General features: G+C 35.3%; 1 protein-coding gene across 1 annotated transcript in view; it reads left to right on the top strand.

The window, feature by feature from the left end:
- The window catches only part of SUPT3H (SPT3 homolog, SAGA and STAGA complex component), a 543512-nt gene that overhangs the window by 413789 nt on the left and 103703 nt on the right, over nt 1–26020 (top strand). Inside the window, 3 exon segments of the mRNA XM_032299791.1 lie at nt 2834–2909; nt 8533–8645; nt 9733–9840. Coding sequence (XP_032155682.1) covers nt 2834–2909; nt 8533–8645; nt 9733–9840 — 297 coding nt within the window.

Below are 26020 nucleotides of genomic sequence, written 5' to 3'. Positions count from 1 at the left end.
CTTCAATGCTAACTTAGTCACCTTTGACAAATCACTTCTTTGAGCCTCAGTTTCCTGATCTTTGAATTGAAGAGGTTTGAACAAGATAAACTTTAAGCTGCCCTCTATCTCTAAGCCATGATTTTGTATTGTCTATGAGTCTTTGCTGCTGAGCCAGCTGCTTTACATGGAGTGTTTGCTGTGTGCTAGCCACAGGATAAATGGCTTTTTATATATGCCTTAGGGTCATCTTTGTGGGGTTCTCAGATCAAAGTTTACTGCTTTGATGCTGGAGGAATTCAGAAAGAAATAGGATGCTTAATGAAGAAAAGAGAATAGGCATTGGAGAGGGTATCTGAAAGGAATGAAGTAGGCCATAATAATTTAGTCTTTCAGATGTTTATGGATATCTTTGAAATATTGTAGCTGGCAACTCTGGAAACCTTAACCTCCGAGGATAAGTGTTCCTAACTCTGATTTCTAGAAACACTTAATGCACGTATGTCAGCTATCCAAGCATATATAGAGGCCGAATCTTGGTTGTCTGACTTGGTGGAAGAAAAAGTTAGTGTAAAGAATCTCTTTAGGAACTTTCTTTCCCCATAGTTATCCAAGTCCTTTCTGTCTAGCCATACATTGGGTGGAGGAGACTACTAAGCTGAAGAGTAGCAGAGATGATATGTAGGAATGATTAGATCATCATTCTTGATCTAGTTCTATTATGGTGATAGTCATTTGCCTTGTATAATAAAAGAGTAGCATTTGTTCATCTGACAAATGTTTACTGCTTATTTGCCATGTGTCAGATATTTTCCTAGGAGCTAGAAATTCAAACTTGAGTGGTTCCTGCTACAGTGAGACAAAGAGAAACAGTTACATATACAAACATGTGTACATAGTTACAAATTAATGATAGTGTTATCAGTCTTGGAGAGTTTTTTAAATAAACACATTAGTAACTTTTTTATAATGTTCAAAACATATAAATAAATTCTCCCTTCCTTGCTTCCTGTTTTCATCAGGAAACATTTATTATGTATCAGATACATTAAAAAGAGGAAAAAAACTAGATCATGCATTTATATTTCAAAAAAAATTCCAAGTAAATAAAAATTAATTAAACCAATAATATCTCTTAAGGATACAGGGTATTTCTTTTTTGTTTGTCTGCTTGTTTGTTGAGATGGAGTCTTGCTGTGTCACCCAGGCTGGAGTGCAGTGGTGCAATCTCAGTTCACTGCAACCTCCACCTTCCGGATTCAAGCAATTCTCCTGCCTCAGCCTCCCGAGTAGCTGGGATTACAGGCCTGTACCACCACGTCCAACTAATTTTTGTATTTTTAGAAGAGACAAGGTTTCGCCATGTTGGCCAGGCTGGTCTCGAACTGCTGACCTCAAGTGATCCATCCCCTTGGCCTCCCAAGTGCTGGGATTACAGGTGTCAGCCACTGCACCGGCCAAGATATGGTATTTTTGACACATGAGCAAGAAGATATTTACATTCATATATACATATATGTGTGTTTGTATATATATAAAAGATAAATGTATATATATGTGTACATATATAATTTATATCTTTATCTTTATATGCATATATGTACACTTACATATATAACTCATGTATATATGAAATGTTTGTATGTGCCCATAAAGGATACTTGAACTTAGTTGGTAAATAACCAGAAGAGGCCCGTGTTTGTGCCTGCATATATGTTTGTATGTGAGTATGTGGATGCGTGGGAGGTAAGGAATGAAGGAAGAGAGAGAGGGAGGGAAAGAAAAAAGGGAGAAGGAAAATAAAGGAAGGGGAAAAACAGTCAGTGGTCTTAAAAGGAACCACTGTAGTGACTAGTAATTTTCACATTAACTCCCGCTGCCCCAATATTCTCTATTAAGCCCCAGTTAGTACACCATTATTCATTCCATCAACTGACATATCGTTGAAATTGACTACTCACGCAAATAAAAGCAAAAAGAATAATTTCTGTTTCAAAATACAAAAATATCCACAGACATTAGAAGAAATGGTACTTATGTGCTCCATCAACAGTGGTGAAGATAACTTGCTGAAAGTTCTTCCACAACAGAAAAAAAATTTATCCGGAATTCTTTTTTCTTCACTGAGCAGAAATTCATTCCAAGAAGTACCAGCCTGTCTTATTTCAAAATGCTCCCCTTACCAAGGAAGTGGAAGTGGTCATATTCTTTCCCACCAAACTATGGATGAATTATAATTATCCTACCTCTTGTGGGACAGTGAAGCAGCAAACATCTGCTATACTGAATCAAAAACCCCGCAAATGAAACTATACCAAACTGTGAATCATACCTGGACTCAGATTAAAGGATCTGTATTGTGTTTACCTTTTTCTTTATTTTCTTGCAATCTAAAATATGGATTTGTCAACTGTAGCCCCAGATTCTAACTGAAAGGGAATATATGGATTTCATTTGCTGACTCTTGTTTAACATTGAAAATCACGGCTTTAAAGTGGATTGACAATAATATTTGTAACCGATTTTCTTTTTGGTTTATTATTCCCTCATCATTTTCTTTTTCTTTAAAAGGATGATACAAGTTAGAAAATTTAGAAGCGAGGTCCTTTAGGTTTAGTATTAGTAACAGAGGAGCAGAAAATAATATTTTAAACTTGATTTCCAAAAGACACCAGCTTCACACCTACTATTAGTTATCGTAATTTTATGTACTATGATCTGTGTGGTAGTGCTAACCTGTTCACCTAGAATAAGAAAAGGAAGATGGTACTTTAATTCTCAGTTTAAGCTGTGAAAACATATACAATAGTTTACTTGCTTTAAAAAAAATTTTTTATGTCTTTCTATCTATTAGAGAGCAGAGAGACAAACTCGAATTATGGATTCAGCTCAATATGCAGAATTCTGTGAAAGTCGACAATTAAGTTTCTGTAAGTATGCACTTGACTTTGCTTAATTATACACATAAGAGATTTATGTTATAGATGTATTAAAGTATGACAGGATCTGTTTCTTAGAAATTGGTGGATTTCAAATATGTGTAGTTGTAACTGTTATAGAAACAACCTCTGCATTATGGGGAGCCTACATTCTACTGCTTTGTTTTCTAACTTTTTAGTCATATTTATACTAGTATTTCTGATTGCATTTGATCCATAATAGACTCTAATAGTAGTCATGACATTTAAAGGCTCTCAATATTAATTATAGATTCAAAACTTTTTCTTTATGCATATTCATATTACCGCAAAGGAACATATCAGTAGTCTCTTCCATTTTTGTCTAACCTCCTACTGTGGCATGTATTCAGTGTTAGCCAAATTTATTAGTACATGCTCTGGTAACACCAGTAACCTCGTGGTAAAATTAGCACTTTCAGATCACTGCACATCAGCTTATTAAAAGTGTATAACAACTCATAATAGTGAGCTACAGTTGTGTAGCAAAACACCCTTACAGCAAACTTTCAGTTATGACTAAGGCTCTCAGGGTAAAGGTCAAAGAAGAAAGTGTGATGAAAAGTCCAGTTAAAAATATGACAAAGTAGCACATGACCATGGTAGAAAGAATTATAGAAACAATGGTGTCTTTAAATGAAAAGCTATTTTGTGGTCACAATAACAGCATATTTTATTTGGAAAAAGAAAGGGAAGCTTCATTTATAGATTATAAAGTGCAAATAAATGACACATTTCAAATAGTATCCCATGTAAATGTCAGTAAAATATAGGAAAACATGTTTTGGAAGATTTTTTTTTTTTCTAACTAAATATACTTTCCAATTTGACTAACAACTTGGCATCATACATCTGTGAAGCATTAAGTAAATGGCACTTCAGATCATGGCAATTTCAGCAAATGAAAGGTTTTATATTGTAATTTTTAGGTTTAAAAATGGCATTCAAGTCTTTATAAGTATGAACCTCCACTTTATAAAGTATCATTTAGTGCAATTGAACTATTTTTTTAAATCATATTTTAAATTTAATTCTCTTAAAGGTACAGACGTACTACTTTAACACTAAAACTCATAGACTTAAAGTCTCCTAATATACCTTCTCTTTGAAAATCAGATTTTCACTTACTTCGTGTTTTTTGTTTGTTTTGTGTATTATTATTGGTGTTTTGAGATGGAGTCTCACTTTGTTGACCAGCCTGGAGTGCAGTGGAGTGATCTTGGCTCACTGCAGCCTCTGCTTCCTGGTTTCAAGTGATTCTCTTGCCTCAGCCTCCCAAGTAGCTGGGACTACAGGCTTGCATTACCACACCCAGCTAATTTTTATATTTTTAGTGGAAATGGGTTTCACTGTGTTGGCCGGGCTGGTCTTGAACTCTTGACCTCAGGTGATCCACTGCCTCGGCCTTCCAGAGTGTTATGATTACAGGTGTGAGCCATATCACCTCGCTCATGCTTTGTTTTTAACTCAACAATAAACTATAGTAGATTAAAAAATAATATTTTCCCTTTCTGTATTAAAAAAACTACAGTATAAACAGTACATTGTGCTTAGTTTTCTTTAGAGTGGAAGGATTTGGTCATTTAAAACTATTTATATGGTGCCCAAAGGTGCTTTATTATCAAACCTTGGTGGGGAATCTGTTTTATATGACAGAATACTGTGGTTTAGAATGGTTTAATCCACATGGGTCAGCAAATTCAGAAGGTATTCCTGCACTCGTCAGAGTGTTATGCTTTTTTCCTTCTTCTCCTTCTAGTAAGTTACCAAGATACAGGAATTGTGGTTCTGCCATATGTATCTTCTTAAATATTTGATCATAGCCATCCCTGGAATTACAGTACATTTTAAAATAAAGAGTCTGTAACCTTATAGGCTGAGAGTAAGCTGTAGCATCAGCACACTAATCTAATTTACAATTCAGTCTTTCCTCTATATATATATATGTCAGAGAGTCATTTCTCCTAAAGTCTTTTAAAATCTGATATCAATATTGACACACAAAGCTCACAGTTATAATTAAAGAATAATTATTATTTCAATCATTAAAATTTATAATTAGAATATATAATTGGTACATTATTTTCCAGTCCTTTACTTTCAGCTTTTTATTTTATGTTTGGTTTTGTCTAGATTTTCTTTTTAATTAATCAGAGAGGCTCTGTGTATATTAATTGATTAGTTCAATTTATATGTATTTCATTACTGATACATTTGGGTTTGTATATGCTGTCTTGTGTTTTAAATTTACTGTGCTTTTTAATTTGCTTTTTCTCCTTCTTTTCTATGTTATATTAGATTGATTGGTAAAAGTGATAAGATTTAAACTTTCCTTCTTGGTCTAATGTCATTTTTTCCTGCAAGTCTGTGCATGGTTAAAACACTTATATTTTTCTTAAATAGCTCTATTTTGCCCCTATACTTAAATGATTGTTTAGTTGGGTAGGAAGTTGTAAGCTCATAGTTACTTATTAAAACATAATTCCCTTGTCTTTTGGCCCCTGTTGTTAGTAGAAGTTTTCTGTCAGTCTGCTTGTTATGTATTTTCCTTGGGGACAAAACTAAGAGAATGAAGATATTGGTTCCAGGTCCCCCATTATATGGGAAAATAAGCACACTGGCAACAGTAGTTGCCCATAAATGTGTATAAAGGAAAGGAATAAGGTACTCCTGCTAGGCAAGGTTCTGGGGAAAACCATGCCCTGTGAAGAAGGCTATTTTTAACTAGGATGAAGTTGCAGAGTAGTTTCTTTTGAGTGGAATGAGCATTCCAGAGGACCCTAAGGGAAGGATTGGAAGTGGAAAGACTGTTGGGAAGGGATGGGGTAGAAATCACCAAATACTATGTAGGCATAAGAGAATGGAATATTGCAAGAAACTTAAATGTTGTTAGTGATCATCGATAAGAAAGATAAAAAGCATGTGAGATTAACCTTAAATTTCCATATGAAATTATCATGTAAAGTTGTTTTTTAAGTTCAGCACAGGATGAAAATCCAGGTAGTATTAGAAAGCTGATAATCCTCAGAATTTTTGACCATTGCTCAGGATTATATTTAAATTGCTAGCCAATTTCCAGCTTATCCTTTCTCCTCATATATTGGGAAGAGGAGTGAAGAAGGAATTTGTTTATTCTGAGGCCCCTCTCACCTCTTGATGAAAACAAACTGTTATAACTAGAGGTATATGTGCCTCTTCTGCTAGAACCAACAGTACCTTGGAAGGGCCAGACTCTGAAGCCATCCTTCTCCAGGTGACAGGGAAGGAATTAGCTCAAAGAAGTTCCACCTCTTGGTGGAACAGCAATAACCCAAGTGGCTTATGGGACCTCTCTGCATGTCTTTTGATGAATAGAAAAGTTTGGATCCTACTCTTTTATTTTAAAAGTACTTCATTCATTCATTCATTCATTTATTTCTTCTGAAAATATTTCTTGTGAGTCTGCTAATGCCCAGGCAGTATTCTAGGTGCTAGGGATACATGGTCCTTGTCCCTGCATTCTCAGCACTTACAACTTAGCAAGGAAGCTAATTCTGTTGCTTATGTGGATGGATCTGACTAAATATTAATAATGATCCTTTCCCTCACTTTTAAAATCAGCTGTTTAGAGCACAGTCACAAAATATCCACCTCTGTCCTAAAGATCTGTCAAGGAGAGAGGTGAATAATGTACATCTTATTGATCTTGCCAAATTGCTGACTTTAACTTCAAAGTATTCCACAGATGTTAAACAAGTGTTTGTGAGCTATTGCAGAATACTAGTTAGATGGAATGTTGCATGTCAGAAAGTATTTGGGAGATTTGTTACTTTGGGGAGATAGCTTTAAGGAGGATTATCATAATTCTGCCATATTTGACAGCTTTGGGTATGTGCTTTGATAGCAGTATTTAATGTTTTCTGTGATTTATTTGAAGGAAAACTCTTCTGTATATGGAATCCTTGAAGATTCTATATAGAACGATCAAAACATCGTGCTTTGAGTTACTGTTAAGTGTTTTATAGACCTGTGGGGCCACATTAATCAAAAGAATAATCAGTGGATTATAAAAAAAGATCTTACAAATTTGATAAAATCTTCACTATCAATCTTCCCCTCTAGGTTACTAGTTAAATTAATAAGGTCTAATGAAGTCCCTATATCAAATTAGACTCTGCTTAGCACTGTGGCAGTGCAGAGATATTTACCTAAAGGCTACATATGTGCTTAGTTCTGTATATGCTTGGTACTGTTACATATACAGAGACATAAGGCATGGTCTTCTCCCACAAAAAAAAATCTTGTAATATGGATTAATTATAAACATTTGTGAAAGAACATCTGATGAGATCAGTGTTCAGTAAATGGCTAGAGTGGGGAAGTATACCTTTGGCCTGTATGATCAAGATTCATATGAATGAAGAAGAGTGAAGGGAGTACATTCCATGGAAGGAAGGGAGTAGGGGTAGACACACAGAGGATAAGACTCAAGGCCAGGTGATGGCTTAATAGGGAAATATCGTAAAGGCTGTTTGGAATCAGGCTGGATGGTTTTGAGAGTCAGGCTTAAGAATTTAGGCATCTTTATAATCAGAAAAAAATGTAACCACAGGCTTAGATTAGACCAGATGTCAGTTTATTTTATTTAATTTTAAATTTACAACCTTGAGCTATTCTAGTAATAGATACTTTTTTTAACTTATTTATGTCAGTAGGTTTTTGGGGGAACTGATGGTGCTTAGTTACATGAATAAGTTCTTTAGTAGTGATTTCTGTGATTTTGGTGCACCCATCACCCAAGCAGTGTGTACACTGTACCCAATGTGCAGTCTTTTATCCCTCACCCACTTCCCACCCTTTTCTCTGAGTCCCCAGATTCAATTATATCATTCTTATGCCTTTGCATCTTCATAGACTAGCTCCCACTTACAAGTCAGAGCATACAAAATTTAGGTTTCCATCAGGTGAAGGCAGGGTTAGGCATTTCTGAGCTCAGACTTTTCTTGGGCGAGGCTTGCTGTGGCTGCTGTGGGGGATGAGGGTGTGTCTCCTAGACCAATGGAGTTATGTTCCTAAGGGGATTATGGCTGCCTCTGTTGCCTCATGCAGGGAGCCAGGGAAGTGGAGGAAAGCAAGCAGCCACAGGCCTCACCCAGCTTCCATGCAGCCCACAGCCCAAAAGGCGGTTCTCACTCCCACCATCTCTGCTACCACCGCTTAATGTAAATTAAGGTTACATCAGACAAGTACATTTCTGACACTTGTTGTAACATAAGCTATAGCCAATGGTAAACCTGACACAATGTGAAAAGTAGTAAACATTAAATGGTTTTATATACTGTGTCATATAGCATAGTTATAAACTAAAAGATCCAAATGCGTAAGAAAGTTGTTTAAAACAACTGTTGTGTTGCTTTATAGCTGAGAGTTAGAACTTGGATTTCTTGGGGCCAGAATATCTAGACATTAATAAAAGTTCAAACACATTGCACTTTATGTGCATTATTTTTTGTGTACAGTTCTGAGTATATATTTTTCTCATTTTGTGATAGTAATGTGCAGTATTAAAACACTTTAAAAATTAAATTTCTACGCTTGTTTTTTTTTTAATGGCTAGCCAAAAAAGCTTCCAAATTCCGAGACTGGTTGGACTGCAGCAGTATGGAGATAAAACCCAACGTTGTCGCTATGGAAATTTTAGCATATTTAGCGTATGAAACTGTGGCACAGGTAAGAATTCTGATCTGTCATATTGGGCCACACAGGCTGGGTGTTTTTCCTTATCTTTGTCCATGATCGATTCTTCTGCCTGCTGCTCTAATAGGAATAACAGCCATGAATTCTCTCCTGTGACATTTACATCGTTTTCTAAAATTTAGTTCAGTTATGTGTCTCTACATCCTCAATTCAAGTGGGTGTTTGGATAAAAAAGACAGTTTCTTTTATCCTAATGAGAAATGGAATCCCTGCATACTTTTTCTTGACATTGAACTCATTAAGTACATATCTGCCTTATTTAGAGATTATTTTTGAGCTTTGAAAAACACCTTTCTACATATGTGAGATCTTATGATTGCTTACCAAATTCTGGGTCTGAAACCACTGCCCTCTAAAAGACTTTCTCAAGATGTGGTCTTTAGATCACAAGCATCAGCATCTCCTTGGTTCTTGTTTAAAATGCAAACTTTGGCCTGGCGTGGTGGCTCATGCCTTTAATACCAGTATTTTGGGAGGCCAAGGCAGGTGGATCACCTTAGGTCAGGAGTTCAAGACCAGCCTGGTCAACATGGTGAAAACACATCTCTACTAAAAATACAGGGAAAAAAAAAAAATTAGTCAGGTGTGTTGGTGGGCACCTGTAGTCCAAGCTACTCTGGAAGACTGAGGCAGGAGAATCGCTTGAACCTGGGAGGCACAGGTTGCAGTGACCCGAGATTGTGCTATTGCACTCCAGTCTGGGCAACAAGAGCAAAACTCTGTCTCAAAAAAATAAAATAAAGTGTAAATTCCTAGACTATACACTTAAAACAGACCTACTGAATTAAAATCTCTGGACTTACAGCACAGAAATCTACCCTAGTGATTATGAAATAAATTTTGAGAACTACTCTCCTATAAGGTCAGAATATATCATGTGTATTCATGACTAGGTCCATTCACTAGTCAATGAAAGTGTGTGCTCCTGTCTACAATATAGATTTTTAGGCACAGGATTATCAGTAACATTTAGAATATATTGTTTTTAGGTTTGCCACTTCAGTGGCTTTCATGATTATTTCTAGCTATGTGACTTCATTTCATTGTTCTGGTCTTCTAGTTAGTGGATCTGGCTCTTCTTGTGAGGCAAGACATGGTAACTAAGGCAGGGGACCCCTTCAGCCATGCCATTTCTGCAACCTTCATTCAGTATCACAACTCTGCTGAGGTAAGTACAAAAAAAAAAAATCTGTCTTTGACACGTGTGAATTTTGTCACAAATCTGGTATTTACATTAGCAGTTATTTAAAAAAGATTATGCAGAAATGAATAGCCTTCAAAGAATCTTAATACATTAAATATTCAAATAAGTATTTAATTGAGAACCTACTATGTGCCAGGCCCTGACAGTCCACTTAAGACAATGATTTTTTCACTTTTTCTTCCTTTGCTTACATTTCCTAGCCCATCAATGAAAGGGGTAGTTACAGGGCATTTCCTATTTCCATGGGAGATGAAAAACTGGTTTAGGTAGTGTTGGAAAAGTCATTTATTTCTTTGTACCTCAAAAAGGTAAGAGTGTTATTATTCACATAATATAATAATTCACATAATTATTCCTGAAATTTATTGATATCTTTTCATTTCAATTATTGATTCATCTGTAAACATGATTTAAAGAACATTGTCTTCATTCATCTTCAGTTTTTAGATTGCCCTTACTATGTGAAAATTATATTCTTTTCTAATCTGGTTTTGCTACAGGAACTGTAAAGCTTTCTTGCCAATTTTAAGGCTTTGTATAAGAACTGTGCACCACTTTTAGCATACAGAATATCCTCTGTAAACAGCATCTACCTAAAAACCAGAAATGTATTACAATATGTTGAATATATTTGCCAATATTTGACTCTTTTCACTAACAAAAACAGCAGTTTCACACAATTCAATCTAATATCCATAGATAAGACAAGAAGAAGATTAAGTTAGCATCTACATGTAGAATTGCGAAGTAAGTTTTGGATTAAGTTGGCTGAAATGTATAACCTGAAAATGGCTAAACTCTGTTTTATATCTATACCTTAATTACACAGTTCTATTCCTTGTTAATAACTATAGGCAAGGATGGTGGTTCAAATCATCTCTAAGAAGTAGTTGTAATATTTTTTAGGTCACAGACCCCTTTGAGAATCTGTTGAAAACCATAAACCCTTTTTCTATAAACACATTCACAAATTTTGCCTACAGTTTCAGGTTGTTCAGAGACATTCTGAAGCCATTCTGTGGATCCAAGGGATCTATGAACCCTGTGGGTCCTAGGATTAAGTTTCTCTGCTCTAGGATACTTAGAAAATATGTTAAGATATATGCCTATATAGCATATATTACAAAAGGACAATTTAACATTTTTATATGCCCCTTGGAAAATCAAGTTGGCTTGGAAACCTAATAGGGATTAAAATGTTTATGCCCATTAAAAATCCATTTTTTCTTAGAAAAGGTCACACATCATTATTAGTCAACATACAAAGTCCCTAAAGCTTACTTAGTTGATTAATCACTATTTGTTTTCTTTATGTTACAAACCCAAATTATGATGTCAAAGAACACCCTTTAAAGTGTCTTTGATGCATGTTCACTTTATGAATATGTATATAAGTATGCTTTCCATTAACTTCAGACAAATTTGTTGTAACATTTCTAATTGAGGAAATCTACTGTGAACATAACAAGCCTAGTTTTCTTTTAACATTCAAGTGATTACTTGCATGCCTAGGAAAACCCTTTATTTCCCCTCTTTTCTTGGTTCTCCAGGGTGGCCAAGCTGCCCTGGGCAACTGCTCAGCAACCACAGCCTCTGTTCCCAGCTACCCAGCAGTTGAGAGGAATATCCCATATGTGCTGGATTTCCTGGGCTCTCTGGGAGGTGGGAGCATGAGTGTCAGAAAGCCTCCTGACAAATATGTTAATATAAGCCTCAAGCTTTATTCTGGCTAGCAGACACCCCTCTCCTGTAACTGGTAGTCAAGATGAATATTCAGAGACTGGAAGTCTTCCTTCCTGCCCTTTATCACCTGACAAAATCAGCAACCAACATCAAGGGCCTGTACATCAAGTACTATACCAAACTGAGTCCAAAGCGGGGCTCTGGAGACTGATGTGATCTCTGTTCAGGGAGACAGAACATTTTGTAAAACAAATAAGCAAATAATGAACAAACAATTTACGATGACATACACTAGTTTCCAAATGAGTGACTCAGACAGAAAATACAGAATTTAAAAAAAAAAACAAAACAAAAACTCCCTCTAGTTACATTCAAGGACTTTAGAGAGAAAGCTGAGTGTTAAAGGAAAAATAGGACTATGATTATGATAACACTCTAGGACTCAAAGGCAGCAGAAGTACCATTGTACAAGGGGATAAAACACTGTTTAAAATATTCAAGGATTAAGGTCTATTAAAGAGGAATCATAGACAGTTGGATTAGAAAAGTAGGCTCATATTATATAGAGTCGTAGACTTCTAGAGTTAGAAAGGAATCGTTGATAGTTTTTGGCTGTAGGGTGATGGGTTCAAAAGGGTGTTTTAAGATCCAAATGGTAGTGCCATGTACAGTGGATTAGAATTGGAAACTCAAGATGCAGGGTTAATACACAGTACATTATATTTTAAGGGGTATCATTCTTACGCACTAATCATGTAAGGAACTGGACTGGTTAAGCTTGGGTTCTTACTAGATTAGCAAGTTTAACATTAATTGAAGTTAACTTTCTAGATTTTCTATGTTGCCCAGGCTGAAGTGCAGTGGCTGAACATGATCCTAGTGCACTGCAGCCTTGATCGGCCTCAAGCCATCTCTCTGCCTCAGTCTCCCATGTAGCTGGGACTATAGGCACACCACTGTGCTCAGCTATTTTTTTAAATACATTATGAAGAATTGTGGGCCAGTAGTGCAATTGGTATGATTGATGAGAAAAATGTAGATTAGTAATACCTTACATTAGAGTGATTTTGAGATTTCTATTTGCCTGTGAATTTCTTAGGAGCCAATATTGTGATGTGACTGATTAGGAATTTTTTTAGTGTTAATGCATTATCCTATAGATTGGACATTGACACAGTGAAGCATGTCTAAAGGAGAGTAATGGGAGAGGGGGCAGGTGTATGGAAGGAACTGAAAAACATTTCTCGTAATAACTGCTGGGATGAACTTGTGGTGTTTGACCATTAAATAGAAGAGGCTGTGAAATATAAGTCTTCAAATATTTAAAGCACTTTCACATAAAAGAAAGAACAGACTTGCATGAACATACCAGTTTATACATTCTCGTTTTGGTGAATATCTGGACTGTCACCAGTTTCTGAGGTATTATGAATAAACCTGCTGTGAATATTATTGAACAAGTCTGTAAGGATAAATGCTTTCATTTTTCTTACATAGATGGCAGTGAATAAAATTGTTGGATCATAGAGTTAGGCATGTGTTTGGTATTTAGAGAAATGGTAAGACTTTTTTTTTTTTAAACCAAAGAAGTTATAGCATTTTATACTTCCACCAACAGTGTATTAGAGTTCCAGTTGCTCCACAGCCTCATCAGCATTTGGCATTGTCATTTTTACTTTTAGCCATTCTGGTGGATATTTTCTGATAACAGTTTGAGTGTGTATTTCCCTGATGACTGATAATGTTGAGCACTTTGTAATGTACTGATTGGCCATTTATGTATCTTACTCTGAAAAGTGTCTCTTCAAATCCTTTACCCAATTTTTTTTTGCAGGCAGAGGTGCTGACTTTTTTTTATCAGTTCATTGTCCTTTACATACCTTGTGATAACAGTCCTTTCTCAAACACATATTTTTCACATATATTTCTCTCAGTTTGTGGCTTACCTGTTCATTGTCTTAGCAGTATCTTTTAATGAGAAATTTTAAATTTCTGATGAAATCTAATTTATCCAAATTTTTTCTTTTATGTTTATTGCCTTTCTGTGTCCTAAGGAACCTTTGGCTACTCCTAAGTCATCATCATTATATTGTCTTGTGTTTTCCACTAGAAGTTTTATCACTTTAGTTTTTGTATTTAGCTCTATTTATCTGGTCAAATTAAATTCCATTTATTGTATGAGTTGAAGCCAACTTCAATTTTTACTTACTGATATCTAGTTATTACAGAACTATTTGTTGAAAGACTCTCTTTTCTCCCATTGGATTGCTTGAACAATATATCTATATGGATTTATTTCTGGAGTTTCTTTAGTGTTTCTTTGATTATAATGTAAGTCTTCAAACTCTTATTTTTTAAGCTTAATATAGATATGCTGTGTTCTTTGCATTTCTATATAAATTTTAGAATCAACTTTTAGTTACTACCAAAGAAAGAAAAAGGAAAAAGAAAAGCCTGGTGGGATTTTGAAGGGGGTTAGGTTGAATGCTTACATCAGTTTGGGAAATATTTCAGCAATACTAAATCTCATAATCCATGAACATGGATTTTCTATTTTTTATCTTTATGAAATCTCTCTTTTTCTTACTGAAAATGCTTCACATTATAAAGTCTGTTTATATGATTGATTTAGAAATTCCAGCCTTGTTGTGATTACTGTTTAATAATATGTATTTTTCTGTCTGTTTCCTTTCAATATATTTGTATGTTTCTGCAGGCATACTTCAGAGATATTGCAGGTCTGTTTCCATGCTGCCATATTGAAGTGAATATTGCAATAAAGCGAGTCACACAAATTTTTTCATTTCCTGGTTCATATAAGAATTGTGTTTATACTATACTGTAGTCTATAAGTCTGCAATGGCATTTTGTCTAAAAATGTACATACCCGAATTTTAAAATACTTTATTACTTTAAAAATGTTGATTGTCACCTAAGTCTTTAGGAAGTCATAATCTTTTTGCTGGTGGAGGGTTTTCCCTCCTTGTTAATGGCTACTGATTGATCAGGGTGATGGTTGCTGAAGGGTGGGGTAGCTCTGGCAATATCTTAAAACAAGACAACAGAAGTTTGCCACATTGACTGACTCTTCCTTTCTAGAAAGATTTCTGTGTAGCATGTAATGCTATTTGATAGCATTTACCCATAGCAGTACTTCTTTCATAGTTGGAGTCAGTTCTCTCAAACCCTGACACTGCTTTATCAACTAAGTTTATGGAACTAAGTCTAAGTCCTTTGTAGTTATTTTTTTTAATGTTCATAGCATCTTTACCAGATACAGACATCGTCTCAATAAACCACTTTCTTGGCTCATCCATAAGAAACAACTCTTACCCATTCATGTTTTGTCATGAGACTGCAGCAGTTCAGTCACATCTTCAGGGTCCACTTTTTGTTCTCTTGCTATTTATACCACATCTGCAGTTATCTCCTCCACTGAAGTCTTGATACGTCAAAGTCATTCATGAGAGTTGGAGTCAATTTCTTCCAAATTACTGTTAATGTTGATATTTTGACTTCTTAACGTAAAACACAGATGTTCTTAATAGCATCTAGAATAACGAATCCTTTCCAGAAGATTTTCATTTACTTTGTTCACATCCATTAGAGGAATCACCATCTATGGCAGCAATAGTCTTATGAAACATATTTCTTAAGTAATAAAATTAAAAGTTGAAATTATTCCTTGAAGCATGTGCTGAAGAATGGATTTTGTGTTAGCAGTCATGAAGACCATGTTCTTCTTTTTCTTCTTCTCCATCAGAGCTCTTGGGTGACCAGATACATTGTCAATGAACAGTAATTATTTTGAAAGGAATCTTTTTTCTGAGCAGTAGGTCTCAACACTGGGCTTAAAATATTCAATAAACCATTTTATAAACATATGTGCTGTCATCTAGGCTTTGTTGTTCTATTTATAAAGCATAAGAGTAGATTTAGCATAATTCTTCAGGATCCTGATTTTCAGAATGATACATGAACACTAGCTAAAACTTAAAATCACCAGCTGCATGAGCCCCTAACAAGAGAATCAGCTTTGAAGCTTTTAAGCCAAGCACTGATTTCTTCTCTCTAGCTATGAATGTCCATGATAGCATATTTTTCTAGTAGCCATTTCATCCACAATGAAAATTTGTTATACGTATAGCCATCTTCATCATCAGTCTTAGCTAAATCTTCAGGATAACTTGCTACAGCTTCTACATATCATTTGCTGCTTCACCTTGTACTTTTATGTTATAGAAATGCCTTCTTTGCTAAACCTTATGAGCCAGACTCTGGTAACCTCTAACTTTTCTTTTACATCTTCCTCATCTCTCTCGGCCTTCTTAGAGTTAAAGAGAGTTAGCACCTTGCTCTGGATTAGGCTTTGGCTTAAGAAAATGTCATGGCTAATTTGATCTTCTGTTCATCCCACTGAAACATTTTCCTTATCAGCAATAAGGCTGTTTTACCTTCTTATCATTTGTGTGTTCAGTGGAACAGCACTTTTAATTTTCTTCAAGAACTTTGCCTTGGCACTCACAGCTTGGCTATTTGGGGCAAGAGGGCTAGCTTTTATCCTGTCTTGGTTTTCAACATGCCTCCTTCACTAAGATTAATCATTTGTAGCCTTTGATTTAAAGTGAGAGATAGGCAACTAACTCTTCCTTATATTTGAAATGCTTAGAGGCCATTGTAGGTTATTAATTGGCCTAATTTCAATATTGTTGTGTCTCAGGGAATAGGGAAGCCTGAGGGGAGGCGGAAAGACGGACGAATGACTAGTCAGTGTAGTAGTCAGAACAAACACATTTATTAAATTTGCTATCTCATATGAATACAGTTCATGGTGCCTCAAGACAATTACAATAGTAATACCGAAGATCGCAGATCACCATAAGAGATAAAATAATAATGAAACATTTGAAATACTGTGAAAAGTACCAAAATATGACACAGAGACATAAAGTTAGATACATGCATTTGGAAAAATGGCACTGATAGACTGGCTTCATTTAGGGTTACCACAAACCTTAAATTTGCAAAACATGTCACATCTCTGAAGCACAATAAAGCAAAATGCAATAAAGTGAGGTGTGCCTGTATGGAAAGATAAACATAATATATTTAAAGTGCATCTCTTACAGTCAGCAAATAATTGGGTCTTGCTTCATTATTTTTCCTTTCTGTCTGTATCTTTTTTTTTTTTTTAAAGATGGGGTCTTGCTTTGTCTCCCAGACTGGAGTATAGTGGCATGATTATAGCCCACTGCAGCCTGAATCTTCCAGGCTCAAGCAATCCTCCGACCTCAGCCTCCTGAGTAGCTGGGACTACGGGCATGTACCACCATGCCTGGAGACAAGGTTTCACCATGTTGCCTGGGCTACTCTCAAATACCTGGACTTAAGCAGTCCACCCACCTCAGCCTCCTAAAGTGCTGGGAATATAGGCATGAGCCACTGTGCCCTCCCCTCATTTGTATCTTTTAATTGTAGTCGATGATTGTGTGATATTTGATGTATTAATCACATGGTTGAATATAGGGTAACTTTTCCTATTTGTTTTCTGCTTATTTTCTCTGTTATTGTTTATCTGTTTCTCTTGCCTGTCTTCCTTTGGATTAATTGTGTGCTTTTTTATAAAACTTCTTTTAATTTATATATTGATTTCTTTATGATATCTTTTCACATCCTTTTTTTCAGTAGTCATGGTAAGGAATTACAATGTACATCCTTAAATGTTCAGTGTACTTGGGAGTTATTATCCTACTTAACTCACATAAAATGTAAGACTCTTGTATATATATATAGGTCCATGTCCTTTATAATTGTCATGCATATATCTAAATATATATTATAAGCCACAATACCATAATTTTTGCCCTAATCTAGTGTGTTTTAATGAAACTAGGAGAAAAGATAGAGTTTTACTTGATCTTAGCCAAAAGTAAAGCAATTTAAAAAATAGAGCTTACTGTTTGCTATTCCCGTTGTTCTTTACTTCTCTTTCAATATCAGAGTTTTCTTGTATCATTTTTCTTTTCTGTTCTGCTAAATTTTGGTTAACATTTGTTGTAGCATAAGTTAGCTAGTGATGGTTATCTTAGCTTTGATACTTCTGAAAATGTCTTTACTTTTTCTTCATTCTTGGATAATATTTCACTAGATATAGAATTCTGTGTCAAAAGTTTTATTTTTCAGTATTTTAATAATGTCATTCCACTATTTTCTCTATTGTTTTTAATCATAAGTCAGTCAATTTCTATTATTGTTTCCCTGTACCTAATAATTGTTTTCTCTGTATACTTGCAGAATTGTATTTTCACTTTTGATGTTCAGCACTTTGATCATGATATTCATAGATATGGTTTTCTTTGCATTTATCCTGCTGAAAATTCACTGAGATTCTTGAATCTTGAATCTCTTGAATCAAGGACAGTGTATGTCTTTAACAAAATTAGGGTACTTTTTAGCAGCTATTTCTTCAGATTTTTTTCTGCCATATTCCCTCTCCTCCACTTCTGAAACTCCAAGTACATTGTATTAATTACTTTGATATTATTACATAGGTACCTCAGGTGCTTTTTAATTCCTCTTTTAATATTTTCTCTCTCTTCTTCAAATTGGATAAATTCTATTGAACTTTATCTTCTATACATTTCTTTCTCTGAGCTCTAATCTACTGTGACACCCATCTAGTAATATTTTATTTCTTATTTTATTTTATACTTCTAGAATTTCTATTCGATTTTTTTTATAGTTTCCACTTATCTATCATTATTTTTATTTATCCATTTGTTACAAGTGTATTTTATTTTGTGCTTTTGAGCATGGTTAGAATTATAGTTTTAAAAGTCTTGGTTGCAAAATTAAATATGTGAATTTTTTTGATCTCTATTGAATATAAGTCGCTTTCTTGAGTTTTTGCATGTCTAATAATTTTGAATTATATAGTGAACATTGTGAATAATACATTTTAGCATTCTGTTATATTGCTATGAATATGTTGTTATTATGGTGGTGGTAGTAGTGGTGTTGGTATATGTGTTCAGCAGGGAAGTTACTTTTCTAGACTCACCTGTAAACTTTGAACTCCTCTAGCACCTAGAATGTCTTTTTATTTCTTTTTGTTTTAGTGGGATTTCATGCCTTTCATTCTATATAAGAAGAACTTAGGGTTTAGTAAAAGATTTGAGGAAAGCCATACATGATGGCACTTGTTATTTCAGCTACTCAGGAGGCTGAGATAGGAAGATCACTTTAGCCTAGAATTTGAGACTAGCCTGGGCATAGTAACACCCCCCCCCGCAAAAAAAAAGGTTTGGGTAAAATTTGTACAGTGGATTTGGGGCTCCCCTGTTTCTATTCTGTCCCTTTGGGGATTTCCTTTCTTGCTCTGCACCTACTGTGGTTGCCCAAACTCTGGCATCTCGTTTATCAAGGATCTAAGATTATATTTTAGCCACTCCCCTACCCACTGCATCCTGCCCTTAGGCTAAAACTTACAAGACAGGAAATCCACCCACTGACATTCCCTTCTAAAAGTAGATACTACCTTTTCCAGTTTCAGTCTGGTTTTGATCAGTCTTCAGTGCTTTCATATACTTGTTTTTTGTTTTTTTTTTAATCTATTCAAAGCTTATAAGAATTTCAGCTATTGTACTCTCCAACTCATTCAGTAGCTAAAACTATGGTAACATGGGCCGGGCGCGGTGGCTCACACCTGTAATCCCAGCACTTTGGGAGGCCGAGGCAGGTGGATCACGAGGTCAAGAGATCGAGACCATCCTGGTCAACATGGTGAAACCCCGTCTCTACTAAAACTACAAAAAATCAGCTGGGCATGGTGGCGAGTGCCTGTAATCCCAGCTACTCAGGAGACTGAGGCAGGAGAATTGCCTGAACCCAGGAGGCGGAGGCTGCGGTGAGCCAAGATCGTGCCATTGCACTCCAGCCTGGGTAACGAGTGAAACTCTGTCTCCAAAAAAAAAAAAAAAAAAAAAAACAAACTATGGTAACAAAATGTTACCTAAAAGACCTCTTCAGTTAATTTGATTCACAAAGTATATGAGAAAGAGTTGTAATTAACCTAGTGATATATATATATAAATTAATTTTTATAAGGTTTTAGAAATTCTTGACATTTTTCTCTGTATATTTAAACATTTCTCTCCTGATCTTGTTGAAAACTACTAAATTGGAGTTACTTTACAACAAGAGTTTCTCTGAGGAAAGTATTACTCCCGTCTACGTCTGTATTCTCTGGAATTTGGAATTAGTGGCATTGGAATTCATAATGTTCCACTTTAGAAGCTTTAATTATTTTTCTATTCATTCATAAACTTCTTTCTGTATTCAGACTTTTGCTATATTTTGAGTTTTACTTGCTGGAAACTTCAGCTGTGATGGTATAATCTTTCAAGTCATCCTGCATAAAATAGTAAAATCACTACACTGACTATGTGTATTACAAGCCAAGAGATTTGATGTATTTATATCTGTAATACTGTTGTAGTCTTGGACATGTCCCTTGTTTTCACCCTTCCATCTATAAAATTGGTTAGGAGTTGGAAACATTTAGAATAGGCCATTATTATGTCTCTTCCAGAGATAATAATATGTGAATCCTTGAATTTAGTGAACCTCTATTATGTTTTCCTTAAATAACTTTTCTGGTTTTAAAGAAAACCTTTTTTAGTCATCTATAAAGAAAACCCCATCAAGCTAACAGCAGACCTTATAGGATAGAAAATAATGGGATAGCATTTTCAAAGTACTGAAAGAAGAAAAATCTGTCAGCCAAGAATTTTGTATATAGTAAGATTAAGCTTCATAAATGAAGGAGAAATAGCTTTTCCCAGACAAGCAGACACTGAGGGACTTCATCACACTAGTCTGACCTCACAAAAAATGTTCAAAGAAGTCCTAAACATGGAAACAAAAGGTTAATATTCACCATCATACAAAGACACAAAAGTATAAAATTCACAGGTCTTATAAAATATCACACAAAGGAGGAAGAGGCAGGAATCAAATGGCAATTTGGTAGAATTCCATTAAACCACGAAGAGGAAAAGAAGCAAAGAACTTATCTAACAACTAGAAAATAATACAATATGACAGGAGCAAAACCTCACATATCAATATTAACCTTGACATAAATGGATTAAATGTTCCACTTAAAAAATGTAGATTACCAGAATGGATAGGAAAGAGACACATGATTTAACTCTATGTTGCTTACAAGAAACTCATTATACCTATAAAGACATATATGGACTGAAAGTGAAAAGGAAGAAAAAGATATTTCATGCAGATAGAAAGCAAAAGTGGGCAGCAGTAGTTGTACTTAGATAACAAAGATTTTATATCAAAAGTAGGAAAAAAGACAAAGAAGGTCATTGCATAATAATAAGGGAATCAATTCAGCAAGAGTCTATAACAACTCTAAGTATATATGTACCCAATATTGGAAGACTCAGATTCATGAAATAAATATTACTAGACCTAAACAAATATTACTAGACCTAAAGAGATAAACAGCAATACAGTAATAATGGGCAACTTCAACACCCCACTGACAGCTTTAGTCAAATGATTGAGACAGAAAGTCAACAAAGATATATTGGACTTAAAATGGACTTTAGACCAAAGGGACTTCAACAGTCATTTACAGAACATTCTACACCTACAGAATATGCATTCTTCTTACTAGCACATGGAACATTTGCCAAGATAGAGATCACATGCTAGGCCACAAAAGAAGTCTTAACAGATTTTTAAAATCAAGTATCTTCTCAGACCACAGTGGAAGAAAACTGTAACCAATAACAAGAGAAACTTCAGAAAGCATACAGATACATGAAAATTAAACAACATGCTCTGGAATGATTGTGGGATTAATGAAGAAATTAAGACTGAAGTTAAAATATTTTTTGAAACAAATGAAAATGGAAACACAGCACACCAAAATCTGTGGTATACAGAAAAAGCAGTGCTTAAGGGAAGTTTGTGACATTAAATGCCTATATTACTAAAAAGCAGAAAGATCCCAAAGTAATGGCCTATCATTCTGTCTCAAGGAATTAGAAAAGCAAGAAAATGCCAAACTCAAAATTATCAGAATAGAAATAACAAAGATCTGAGCCAAGCAAAATTAAAAAAAAAAAAAAAATTACAAAAGATCAAGGAAATTAAAGTTCTTCAAAAAGACAAACAAAATTGGCAAATTGCTAGCTAGACTAACCAGGAAGAGAGAAGATTCAAATAAACAAAACCAGAAATGAAAAAGGAGATATGACAACTGATACCAGAAACATACAAAAGATTGTCAGAGACTATTATGAACAATTATACACTCACAAACTAGAAAATCTGGAAGAAATGGATAAATTCCTAGAAATACACAACCTCCCAAGATTGAACGCAGAAGAAATAGAAATTCTGAATAGACCAACAACAGGTAGCAAGATTGAATCAGTAATTTAAAAATCTCCTAACCAAAAAAAAGAAAAAAAAGCTCAGGACTAAATGGATTCAAGGCCAAACGTGTGCAAAGAACTAAAAGCAGTCCTCCTGAACCTACCCCCAAAAACTGAAGAGTAGGAAATTCTCCGTAGGTAATTCTACAAGGTCATTACCATCCTGATACCAAAACCAGGCAAGGACACAACAAAAACAGGAAACTATAGACCAGTATCCCTGATGAATACAGACACCAAAATCTTCAACAAAATATTAACAAACCAAATCTAATAGCATGTCAAAAAGATAATCACCATGATCGAGTGAGTTTTATACCAGGGATGCAAGGATGGTTCAACATACACAAATCAATAAATGCAATATATTACATAAACAGAATGAAGGACAAAAATCATGATTATCTCAATAGGTACAGAAAAAGCATTTGATAACATTCAGCATCGCTGCATTATAAAAATTCTCAACAAACTAGGCATAAAAGGAATATACCTCACAAAAATAAAGGCTGTATACTACAAACCCACAGCCAACATCATACCGAAGGGGAAAAAGTTGAAAGCATTCCCTCAAAGAACTGTAACAAGACAATGATGCTCACTTTAACCACTCCTATCAACATAGTACTGGAAGTGCTACAGTAAAGCAGGAGAAACAAATAAAAGTTATCCACATTGGAAAAGAAGAAGTAAAATTATCCCTGTTCACTGAAGATATGATCTTATATCTAGAAAAACCTAAAGGTTCCACCAAAACCTCTCAGATTTGATAAATGAATTCAAAGTTTGAATATGCAAAATCATCATACAAAAATCAGTAGTATTTCTGTTCACCAGTAATCTAGCTGAGAAAGAAATCAAGATGGCAATCCCATTTAAAATACTACAAAGTAAATAACAAAATATCTAGTAATATTTAACCAGTGAAGTGAAAGATCTCTACAAAGAAAACTATCAGCCAGCAATGACCGTAATTATAGAGGATACTGACAAATGGAAAACCATCCTATGTTTATAAATCAGAAGAATTAATATCATTAAAATGATTATACTGCCCAAATCATTGTACAGATCCAGTGCAATCTCTGTCAAAATACCAACCCCATATTTTACAGAGTTCGAAAAAAAAATCCTAAAATGTATATGGAACGAAAAACGTGTCCAAATAGGCAAAGCAATCTTAAGCAAAAACAACAAAGCTGAAGGCATTACATTTCCTGACTTCAGGTTGTACTATGAGGCCATAGTAACAAAACAGCATGGTACTGATATAAAAATAGACACATAGATCAATGGAAGAGAGTAGGTTACCCAGAAATAAAACCATATGTTTACAGCCAACTAGTCTTTGCCTAAGTTAACAAGAACATACACTGGGCAAAGGACACCCTCTTCAGTAAATGGAGCTGGAAAAGTTGGATCAGCATATGCAGAAGAATGAAACTGGACCCCTATCTCTCACCATAAAAAATCAACTCAGGATGGAATAAAGACTTAAAGGTAAGATCTGAAACTGTAAAAAATACTCAAAGTAAACCTGGGGAATACTCTTCTGTACATTGGTCTAGGTGAAGAATTCATGACTAAGACCACAAAATCACAGGTTAAAAAGAAAAATAAGACAGTGGGACTTAACTAAAAAGCTTCTGCATGTCAAAAGAAAGAAGATAGTGACAGGAGGCTGAGGCAGGAGCATTGCTTGAACCCAGGAGGCAGAGGTTGCAGTGAGATGAGATTACACCACAGCGCTCCGGCCTGGGCTACAGAGTGAGACTTCATCTCAAAAAAAATAATGAGCAGAGAACCTGCAGAATGAGAGAAAACATTTGCAAACTGTGCGTTCAACAATGGACTGATAGCCAGAATTTACAAGGAGCTCAAACAGCTAAACAACAACAACAAAAAGAAAACCAAATAATCTTATTAAAAACTAGTCAAAGGACATGAATAGGCATTTTTTAAAATAACACATACCAATGGCCAACAGGCATATAAAGAAATGCTCAACATCACTTATTGTCAGAGAAATGCAAATTAAAACCACAATGAGATATCATTGTACACCAGTCAGAATGGCTATTATTTAAAAAAATAAATAACATGGGTGAGAATATGGAGAAAAGGGAACTCATGTACACTGTTGTTGGGAATGTAAATTAGTACAACTTCTACAGAAAACAGTATGATACTTTTTTTTTTGAGATGGTGTCTGGTTCTGTCACCCAGGTTGGAGGGCAGTGGCGTGATCTAAGCTCACTGCAACCTCCGTGTCCCAGGTTCAAGCGATTCTTTTGCTTCAGCCTCCTGAGTAGCTGGGATTATAGGCAAGCGCCACCACACCTAGCTAATTTTTTTTATATTTTTAGTAGAGACGGGGTTTCGCTATGTTGGCCAGGTTGGTCTTTAACTCCTGACCTCTAGTCATCCACCCACCTCTGCCTCCCCAAGTGCTGGGATTACGGACATGAGCCACCACACCTGACCAGTATGGCTATTTCTGAACTAAAAATAAAGCTATCATTCAATCCAGTAATCGCATTACTGGGTATCTAGTCAAAGGAAAAGAAATCATTACATCAAAAAGATACCTCCACTCATGTTTATTTGCAGCCTTATTCACTTTAGCAGAGATGCAGTCAACCTATCTAGAAAAACCTGATGAACAGGTGAGGAAAATGTGACATGTATACACAATGGAATAATATTCAGAAATGGAAAAGAATGGACCAGGTGCAGTGGCTCATGCCTGTAATCCCAGCACTTTGGAAGGCTACGGGAGCTGGATCACTTGAGGTCAGAAATTTGATACCACCCTGGCTAACGTGCAAAACCCTGTCTCTAATAGAAAACCCTGTCTCTAATAGAAAAATTAGCCAGGTGTGGTAGATGTGCCTGTAGTCCCAGCTGTTTGGGTGGCTTAGGCATGAGAATCACTTGAACCTGGCTAACAGAAATTGCAGTGAATCGAGATCGCACCACTGTAATCCAGCCTGGGGGGCAAAGGACCACTCTGTCCCAAAAAAGGAAAAAGGAATGAAATTGTATGTTTTTACAGCAACATGGATGGAACTAGAGGCAATTATCTTATGTGAAACAGTTCAGAAACAAAGTCAAGTATTGCACATTCTTTTAAGTGAGAGCTAAATAATGATTACACATAGAGGTAGAATGTGGAATGATAGACAATGGAGATTTGGAAGGTTGGGAGTAGGTAGGGGTAGATGATCAGAAATTACTTAATGGGTAACTATGTTACTCAGGAAATGGATATCCTAAAAGCCCTAACTTTACCACTATGTAATCTATGTAACATAATCCCACTTGTACTGCACACATTTATACAAATTTAAAAAAAAAAAAAAAAGCTTTTTCTAGTTATACAGGAACTATGTTTTAACAATTACCATCTCAGACTTTTAAATAGGAAAATTACATATGTTGTATACTGTATCCTTTGGCCAATGAATGGCTCACCTTCATGTGAAAAAAAAAATTCTGCATAAGGATGAAATTTTGGGGAAGCTACGTGTATAACAGTAAGGAGAAAGATAATACTTCCTTGGCCAGATTATATCAACTTTTGTGATCTGAAAAATGTTAGTAATAATAGTACTATCTAGTCTGAGATAAGTGTTAATTCTCTGTAAGACTTAAGATTTCACATTTAGCAAAAAGATCTAGTTCACCATTATAGATGTGAAAAGAATAAGACACAATTGTATGAGATTCTAGATCCTTCTTAAACATTGACTCTAGTAAAGGGAAGGCTGAGAAAGGATAGGACACTTACCCTGCCAAGAACTTTTAACTTGGAAGGAAAAGACTCAGGACAGGTGCTTAACATTTGTGAGAGATCCAGGGGCAAACTAAGTTTCAGTATAACTTCCTGCACTGCAGGTTAAACTGCTAGAGATTCTGTTCCATGTAAACCAGCAAAGAAAAGGAGAGAAATAAGAGTCAAATCCAGAAAATATATAGAACTCCATATGCTATTTCAG

The sequence above is a fragment of the Sapajus apella genome, unplaced genomic scaffold (assembly GCF_009761245.1).
Source record: "Sapajus apella isolate SASKATOON/1434 unplaced genomic scaffold, GSC_monkey_1.0 scaffold41, whole genome shotgun sequence".
In the NCBI taxonomy this organism is placed as follows: Eukaryota; Metazoa; Chordata; class Mammalia; order Primates; family Cebidae; genus Sapajus; species Sapajus apella.
This window is presented reverse-complemented; position numbering and strand designations above follow the sequence as displayed.